The 9,256-nt window shown below is 44.3% G+C and overlaps 1 protein-coding gene across 1 annotated transcript; it reads right to left on the bottom strand.

Annotated features, from left to right (window-relative positions):
• Positions 1–116: 116 nt before the first annotated feature.
• Positions 117–8,786, bottom strand: c17h16orf89 (chromosome 17 C16orf89 homolog). Its single transcript, XM_070847372.1, has 9 exons — positions 8,768–8,786; positions 8,020–8,262; positions 6,481–6,633; positions 5,948–6,098; positions 5,067–5,184; positions 4,335–4,497; positions 3,202–3,306; positions 2,591–2,680; positions 117–1,661 (listed from the first exon to the last, which is right to left on the bottom strand). The coding sequence occupies exons 1-9, from the start codon at positions 8,784–8,786 to the stop codon at positions 1,558–1,560; spliced, it is 1,146 nt and encodes a 381-aa protein (XP_070703473.1). The 3' UTR covers positions 117–1,557.
• Between the last annotated feature and the right edge of the window lie 470 nt (positions 8,787–9,256).

Below are 9,256 nucleotides of genomic sequence, written 5' to 3'. Positions count from 1 at the left end.
CAACAGTTTTTGTTCCTGTCATTTGGTCATTCAGAGTCCAAAATATGTACAAATAGTCCCCACAAATTATGCTCTAATGTTAAAGTGGATCAAATGTGTGAAGGAATACAGCAGACTTAGTTTTATTGGTTGTTTATTCTGCTAACATAAAATACATGATAACGTTCTGTTTGTGAGCTCACCTACAGACATTCATGGTTCATGCATATATCCTCTTTGGTCAGAGCTGGTTGCACAGCTGCCTTCTGGCCCTGTTTTATATTCAGTAGATAAAATGTTTGTGAAAAGCAAAAACATAATTTAAAGAAAATAAAGACTGTTATTTTTGAGAAAAAAAGCGTATTAGCATGTTGTTTTAAAGCTACGCTAAATATTTCATGGCCTTTCAAATAGAGATGCTCCAATCAGGCTTTAATGGCCGATATCAGTTGCTTTCTCACAGACAGGTCCTGAGGAAAGACCCTAAAGAGTAAAGGTCACCTGATGCCCCCCCGCTCCGCTCCAGTGTCTGCATGTGGGGAGCTGTGTCTGGTAATTCTGCAACTTACCAAAACCGACAATCTGACAAGCAGTGATTGTCCGGCAGTGTGAGGGTGACATCTCCGTTCTTCACACAACTCCTTCCATCTGTGTCAACAACCTGAGCGCACTTTGAATGCCGTTGAGGAGTGACTCATTTCTCCTCCTCCTCCTCCTCTCTGTGACGGCCGGCTTTTTGTCCTCTTTGAGTGAAGCCTTTCAGAGCAGATTGGTAATTACAATGTTACTACGTTTTCATTACATCTTGTAATAGTTACACATCCTGTAACATCAGCAGGTGTCTTTTCCACCACGTCTCTCTCCTCTGCAGACTTCTGTTTACTCTCTGAATGATCACAGCCTGCAATCTCAAATTATCTCACCAACCTTTTACACCAAATTCAGACCAAAACTACCAACCACGAGATCACGATTACCATTGACACCATCTCTGAAAAACTGGCTAAGAAGCTGTGAGGGGAAAAAACTAAATCTGACACTCTTTTAAGTATTTAAAGGAATCCTGGTCCAAAGTTCTTAATCATTAACCCAGTAACAGCCTGAAGACGCTCGTACGTGGAGACAGCAGCAGCATCACCATGTGCAGCTCCACATGGACACGAACGGAAAGTGCCTGGTCGATAGTTTGCTGAAGATCAGATCTACCGTCACAAAGAGTAACGGCCAATTCTGATCGTTACCTGTTGGATTGGAGCATCACTACTTTTTAAAAAGGCATCTTGTTGGGGGTGAATTGGATCCATGGTTGCAGGTCAGATTTGGGACGTGGAGAATTAAAGCATCTTTTAGAATCACAGAAGACAATCAGAAAAAAATAGAAGTAGAAAAAAATGTCCATATCCCCGCGGTTTACTAAGCATTTCCTTCATCTTACCACTACTGTATTTTCATAAAGCAACATGTTGTGCTGGGAGTCAGCCGTGGAGAGCATCTCTACCTGATGATCTACAACGCTTTGCTCGTACGAACGCACCCGTGAGGAGCGCAGGTGGGGGTAGGGGAGACGGTGGGAGCCCTTCAGGACAGCGGCCTCTTCGTTATGTCCTGCTCTGTCAGGTAGTAGTTCAGGTATCCTCCCAGAGCGCCGACAGCCACTGCCGTCATGTGACTGGAGCAGCCGTCTGTGAGACAGTGACAAAGTGAGTAAGTGTCTTCAATCGTAGAACAGATCTTCACCCCTCTGTCTTTAACACCCGTCTCTTTTCTTCAGCCTCTGAACTGTCATCAGGAAGACACTCCTGTGCCACACTTTCATTATTAGAGTCCACACTTTTAATACTTTTATTTGATCATTCCTGTGTTTTGGTTTGATTGTGATCATTAATCAAATCCCATAATTTCGGTCAGCTTCAGTCAGCGTTTGTTGTTTTTTAATGTGCTCTGTAAATAAAGTGACTTTATTACTTTTCAGATGTGAAAGAAGGACTCAGATCTTTAACTTAGGCAGTAATAGTAGTGGAGTAAAAAGTAGTAGTGGAGTAAAAAGTGCAATAGTTCCCTCTGAACTGTAGTGGAGTAGAAGTAGGAAGTAGCAGAAAATGGATATGAAGTCCCCCAGACAGAACCTGAGTCAATGACTTTCTTCTTCTTCTCTCCACTGTTGGTCAAATACAAAGTACATTTACTCAAGTATTGTAAGTAAGCACAGACTTGAAGTACTTGTTTTACGTGAGTATTTATTCATTTATTCAACTTCATACTTAGATATTGTACTGTTTACTCCACTACATGTGACTTATCACCAGGCTGAAAACAGGCTGTTTTTCTCAGTGAAATGCAAATTACACATTATTTAATCAATTAAAAAATGTGTGGTTTTACTTTTTAATACTTCCTGTAAATTTCGCTGATAATACTTACATACTTCTACTTTTGTAGTAAGTAATTATGTATATAAGTCAGGACCTGTGGTGGAGTATTTTCACTGGGATATTGGTACTTTTATTGAAGTAAAGACGTATCTGAATACTGACTGAATGACCTCAGGCGCGTCACTAACGGTAACCAGGCTGAGAACCCCCAGGTGATGATCTGTCCGTCACAAACTGACCTGGCAGTATTTTCTCCCTCCTCTTCACTCTCCTGTGAGGCTGCAGCTGTTCCAGCAGCTCATCCCCAATGATCTGAGAGATGATGCTCTCTGAGAAAACAAATAGAGGATATCAACTGTTAAAGGGTAGCTCCGGTATTTTTACAAGTACAAGAAACAAGCACTTTTAGAGGACCTATTTTGAGGGCACAGTTGCCCCAAAGGATCACTTTGCAGTCTGTTTTGCATCTTCCGGCTGGACAAATTCCTACGAGTCATTTACACACCAAACTAGGTAGCAATAAGGGCCAGATTTAAGAATACCAAAGGTACCCTTTAATCCCCAGCTGAACCACTAATGTCCTGCTGAGTGAAGAATTACTCCACAACGCCTGTTAAAATCCACATTTTTGACATTATGTGAGCAGGCAACATGGAATTAGTCCACAATATGTGAAAATGGTGGGTGTAAGTGATCAGTGGCTCATTTATGTCCACAAAACAGGTTTGATATTTGATATTAACACAAGATTTTAGGCTATACAGTTAGATATGACTGCCATGCTACCTGGAAGTGATGGTTCATATTCAGTAGCATTAATGAGTCTCTTTAAAGCTGTTCAAACACTCACTGTCTCTCCCGAAGCAGCCCACTTCATCATCCTGCAACCGCAGGATGTGCTGCAGCCATTCAGCTTTGTAGAAGTCGGAGAAACCAGCCAATCCACAAATCAGGACTGTTAACAGAGAGAGAAACTCAAGTCAGTCATTTAGAACATTTAGAGCAGCTTTATTTTCTACACTGTGCGTCACTCTGCTGAACGTCCCACTACCATAGCACACCTCAGAGTAGAGAGTATAGAGACAATGTGTGTGTGTATGTGGGTTAGAGGGTTACAGTTAAGTGTTAACCCTGTATACTGTAAACAGGGTTAGGGTTAACAGACAGTGTATCACACATAAGGAGATCTTAGCAGTCCTCACACGTCTTAAATCATTAGTTCAATATGTAAATGTGAAGAATTTAATGAAACTGATGTAAAAAAGTTCCAATTAAAAGTGATTTTCTTACAGTTTTTTATCATAAATGCTTCTAGCATGGATAACAATTACAATTTTAACTAGTCAAATACATTTGCTTTTTATTGGGCTATGCACTTTCATGTCAATAACATTCATTGTTAAGACATATTTTGATATTATTGAATCATCGGTGCCTAATAATCTATGGTCTGTGTTAAAGTGGTGATGTTTGGTGCAAAAAAGGTTTGTTGAAAACAGCTTAAAGATGAGAAAACAATTCATTAACAATTATTACAATCAATGCTTGGACTTCAGAGGGTTTGAATGGCACAACCTACATCACCATTGACTTCAGCCTAAAGCTAATACAGTGAATCTAAATACGTACAGGATGTGTTTATATAAAGAATGACCAAAGAAGAAATGTAAGAGGAAGTAACATCTGAGGCTTTCCTGCTTTTCTGTTTCATTTGACACTTTTCCCACCCTTTTTTTTAAACTTCACAGACAAAACTTATATAATTGGAGGATAAATTAACCCGCATTAGTTGCAGCCTTATGCCGTTAACAACATCTTAACAAGCCTTAAGGGTTTGTAAAATGGTCTAAGCCCACAGAGATGGAAGTCACCAACAAGCTTCTTACCTGACAGGCGTGAATTCAAAACATGTGGTTTAATAAGTAAAAATGATTTAAACATTAGGAAGTGTGTTGAAATACAAACTGCAGAACAGAAACGTACTGTTTTCAATGAAGATGTCCACTGTCTGTTCACTCAGCCCGTCTTTGATGATGTCCTCGTTGGTCTTCATCATGTTGGAGCAGAAGATCTTCTCGTAGCTGCGTTCAGTCATGTTGGTGCGCGCCGCTCGAGTGTCGCCTTTCAGCAGGTTAGTGCAGCCTCTCTGAGCAGGAAACACAAAGGAGTGAGGATAACGGCCTCTTATAACACCTGCTGGGAGTTCAGTACATATGCAGGTGTTTTTTAAGGTAACAGCTGTCACAAGGTTGGCAGGTGTACTTTGGGAGAAAATAGTTCCTACATCCCAAATGTATTGCTTTGGTGCTTTGAGCAGCATAAGCCGAGTGCTGTCCAGCTCCACTGTATCAGAGAGAGGGCAGACATCTCCACCTACATGGATAAACAGCACGACGGGTGAGAGGAAGACTATGTACTTTTGATGTTGGGGTGAACTGTCCCTTTAAAGGTAACTCATGAGGTTTTTGACCACTTGCAGTCAGTCTTAAACATTGGGATCTCCTGCATCAGCACTGGACACTCTGACAGTCCGGCCACTGTGATGCTGTTCCACTAACAGAGGAAGACCGCTGATCAGCAAACAGGAAGTGCATTCATTCCTCATATTTTGAGCAGAGAATTTAAAACATCATGGGACATTAATGTCAGTATTGATAACAGTTTAATGCTTTTCATTGATTGGATGGTTTTGGATGATTTATTTATCCATCTCACCATTTTTCCAATCATGAAGTAGAGCAGCTGGTGGGACAGAGAGTAGTGTGGGCACCCAAAGCGAGTCATGGTGTCCCGGCAGGGCTTGGTGACGATGCAGGGCGTCCCGTTCATCTTCCTGCTCAAACAGACACACACACACACACACCTCAGGCAGGTAAGCTCCAGTCTCCTCACACTTTCAATTAATCCTTTAGTCAAAATGTCAGGGAATAGTGAGAAAGTGCAGTTTCCCAAATCATAAGGAGGCATTTTCTGACCGTCCAACTGTCTGACAGCATTACAGAAAGGATCCCTACAGAGAGAGACCTGGAAGATTAAAGGGTTAGTTCAGATCCAACATGATATCTGTGTAATAGACAATAACACAAACTAACCAGTTTAAGGCAGCAGAGCAGCAGCTCCTGTGTCCTGTTCTCTAAAATCCCTGTTTTAGTGAATGTAGTCTGGTGTGTGTGCTGTTTGTGGTTAAACCAAAAGGATCTTCCAGGTCTCTCTCTGTAGGGATCCTTTCATGATGCTGTCACACACTTAGAATAACACTCTGAGCCTGTCAGTGGATCAAACAAGCTCTTTTAGTGGACCTACTGTGATCAGGTGCAGTTGTCCCAAAGGATCACGTTGCAGCCATTGCAGCCCGTTTGGTGGCTGCTGGCTGAAGTGATCTACTGGACCAGTTCCAACACTTTTAGCACCTACCAGTCATTTCAAACCCAAGGTATGTAAAAATGGAGCCCAGGTTTTAAAATACCAGAGTTATCCTCTGAGGTCAGCAGGCGGGATGTGACCCTCGGCCTCTGTCCGTCCCTCAGAGCTCCTGCAGTGAAATATAATCTCGCTACATTGTCTGTGTTGTTCTCTCTGTTGCTGAGTGTGCGTACCAGGTTCCCAGTAGCAGGGTCAGACATTTGTCACTGAGCTGCTCGTCGTAGCACTCGGTGGTCATGGTGGAGGGGTAGACCAGGCTGGGGTCTGTGGAGCTCCACCCCTGAGGAATCAACCAGAAGCTCCAGGACAGCAGGGGCTCGAACTCTGCGAGAGACACCAGCAAGGAGGGAGGGAAGAGACGGTTCAGGGCTGAAGTTAGCATAGTTCTAGACCTTCAACCCGTTACGAGGAGATGTTGCTTCATATGAAGGGGTCACACTGGGAAACACTGGATCAAAGCCTCCATCATTTTTAGGAGGAATCAGTGATCGTTGTTATCATTTCCTACTATTACCATGAGAGGCGTTCTGAGCTAGCAGTTTCTCTTTGTTGTTGAAAACCTTTTATTTCCATTTGACAGCGAACGTGTTTACTTAGTAAAGGTGACGTTTTAAAAGCAGGCCTTTTACTTGTAAGAGGCATTGATCATTTGGGTATTTGGTTGACATCCCACCACAGGATTGCTGGGAAATGGAGTGTTGCTCACCTCTGTAGTACTTGGGGTCGTTCTGCTGCAGGGCAGCGATGGCCTTGTCAAAGCTTTGGTCCAGCCGCTTGACCAGAGCGACGACGGAGGTTCTCTGAGCCCAGCTGACCGGGTCGGTGTGAGGCCACGTCTTCACCGCTTCCTTCAGCTCAGCTGGGACACAAAACAGCAGGTTACATGTGGATGGATGTCTGAAACACCAAAAGTTTGATCTGGATCAGATGATCCATCTTACTTTGGTGTGTTTTACAAAGCAGCATTGGATCACCCTGATAAAAAGATACCAAACCTGGATGACCAGCGCTCTGGATGGGACTGAATATCACAATAGTGGAACAGAGAGAAGAACCAGCGTCACTGTAGGTGCTTTTAGCTGCACTGTGCCCAGTGAAGGAAAAGGAGCAATGATGCATTAATATCAACACCTACTGATCAAAGGTGTAATAATCTATCACAGTATATCAGTCACAGCAGCAGATGAAGCACATCTGGCTGATAAAGCTTCTGTATCTTCAGTAGGAGTGTGAATGCAGAACTTTTTCTTCTAGTGGAATAAAATATTACAAAATAAATTCACCTCACATTATTATTAATGTTGTTGTTTTTATTGTTTGTAAGTGCTTTGTTAACAGCATATGAACAATAAAGTTTATTCAAAGAAACTTTGAACTGTGATGAAACCCAAAAGCTTTCTCATGATCCTGCTTGAAAAAGTCCAATAACAACTCAACATGATCTGATCTGATCTGATCTGATCTGATCTGATCTGATCTGATCTGATCTGATCTGATCTGAGCTGAGCTGAGCTGAGCTGAGCTGATCTGATCTGATCTGATCTGAGCTGATCTGATCTGAGCTGATCTGATCTGATCTGAGCTGAGCTGATCTGATCTGATCTGATCTGAGCTGATCTGATCTGAGCTGATCTGATCTGAGCTGATCTGATCTGAGCTGATCTGATCTGATCTGAGCTGATCTGAGCTGAGCTGATCTGATCTGAGCTGAGCTGATCTGATCTGATCTGATCTGATCTGAGCTGATCTGATCTGAGCTGATCTGATCTGAGCTGATCTGATCTGATCTGAGCTGATCTGATCTGAGCTGAGCTGAGCTGATCTGATCTGATCTGAGCTGATCTGATCTGAGCTGATCTGATCTGATCTGATCTGTTGTCATGACAGTTTTGGTCACATTATTAAACTTTCAGTATGTTTCTGTTGCACTGATTGATTATTTGATCTGTTTCAGACAGTAGAGAGAAACCGAACATGATATTTCTCACTGTAAGTTTCTAAAGAGGTTTCAGGCCAAACCCAGCATGAGAAGCAGAACGTGTTTAGGGACATTAAAATGTGTAAACGTGCTCTGGTTGGGCCTCTGAGTAAAGTGAACGGAAGATGGGACCCAAACGGTCTCAGTGTGTCCCCCACCCGTGCCAAACGTGGCCCACTTTGCCTGAAGCCACCCCCATAATAAAAGGGCTGCAGATATTTTCCAGATGTTTGCTGCAGCTGGAGGGACGGAGAGGTGTTTACGTACCCTGCAGCATGAGGAACCCGACCACCCCGTCCAGGTTGATGTGCTCGTGCTGCCGCTCCAGGAAGGATGCTCCCCTGGAGAGGCTGCCCAGGATGTCGTCGATCACCTCCGCCTGCGACCCGGCGGACACTGCGGCAAACAGAGCCAGCACTGCGGCCAGCCGGTGCCCCGCTGCCCGCATCTTCTCTTCCGATAGTCCCAGTGAGGAGGCTCCGGGGCCGGGACGGTGCTCTCCGACTGAGACTGTGGGAGGGAGGGGAGAGGGAGAGGGAGGGGAGAGCAGGGGGGAGTACAGAGGGAGGACAGAGGGAGGGGAGAGGGAGAGGGAGGGAGGAGAGCAGGGGGAGGACAGAGGGAGGGGAGAGGGAGGAGAGAGAGGGAGGAGTACAGAGGGAGGACAGAGGGAGGGGAGAGGGAGAGGGAGGGGAGAGCAGGGGGAGGACAGAGGGAGGGGAGAGGGAGGAGAGAGAGGGAGGAGAGAGCAGGGGGGAGTACAGAGGGAGGGGAGAGGGAGAGGGAGGGGAGAGCAGGGGGGAGTACAGAGGGAGGGGAGAGGGAGAGGGAGGGGAGAGGGAGGAGAGAGCAGGGGGGAGTACAGAGGGAGGACAGAGGGAGGGGAGAGGGAGGAGAGAGGGAGGGAGGACAGAGGGAGGGGAGAGCAGGGGGAGGACAGAGGGAGGGGAGAGGGAGGGGAGAGGGAGAGGGAGGGAGGTTTTTGTATTTCTGGGACACATTTGCATGTTTGTACCTGAAAGAACAACATCCATCCTCCTCTTCCTCTCAGAGCGTTAAAGTGATGAAGGCTGATTTCTCCTGCTGCAGGAGATCATTTTCTGTCTGTTGTCACCAGATTATCAATCAGTGTGAGAGAAACAGATTGTAAAGTCTGCTGTGATCAGAATTGTCACCACAGTTCAACTGTTATTGTGTCAATCAATTATTCAACTTCTTTCATGAGGAAGCTTTTGGACTTCATCACAATTCATAGTTGGCTTTAATTAACTTCATTGTTTAAGCTCGTAGGAACATTTACTACCAGTGACACTGATAATAAGTGAAATCACTCTGATAAAACCAGCTGAAGGCCACAGCTGTGAACACCATCGGCTCTTCAAACGTTTCAGGTTGTTTCATTTGAACACTTGCTGTTTCCACAGACGGTCAAACTGTTTATTATTTCACAAGCAACAGCAAAAAGCAAACATTATAAATACATCTAGATAAATGCTGTTTCTTC

This window comes from Pempheris klunzingeri, chromosome 17 (assembly GCF_042242105.1).
Source record: "Pempheris klunzingeri isolate RE-2024b chromosome 17, fPemKlu1.hap1, whole genome shotgun sequence".
Classification (NCBI taxonomy): Eukaryota; Metazoa; Chordata; class Actinopteri; order Acropomatiformes; family Pempheridae; genus Pempheris; species Pempheris klunzingeri.
Note: the sequence above shows the minus strand (reverse complement) of the source record. Positions and strands in the feature narration are given on the sequence as shown.

What these genes read in the sequence shown, in the direction of transcription:
- c17h16orf89 (XM_070847372.1), bottom strand. An exon ending in ACCCTGCTACTGGGAACCTG is followed by an intron (nt 5,185 to 5,947) that starts GTACGCACACTC and finishes CTGTTTGAGCAG; the next exon opens with GAAGATGAACGGGACGCCCT. An exon ending in GGACATCTTCATTGAAAACA is followed by an intron (nt 3,307 to 4,334) that starts GTACGTTTCTGT and finishes CTCTGTTAACAG; the next exon opens with TCCTGATTTGTGGATTGGCT.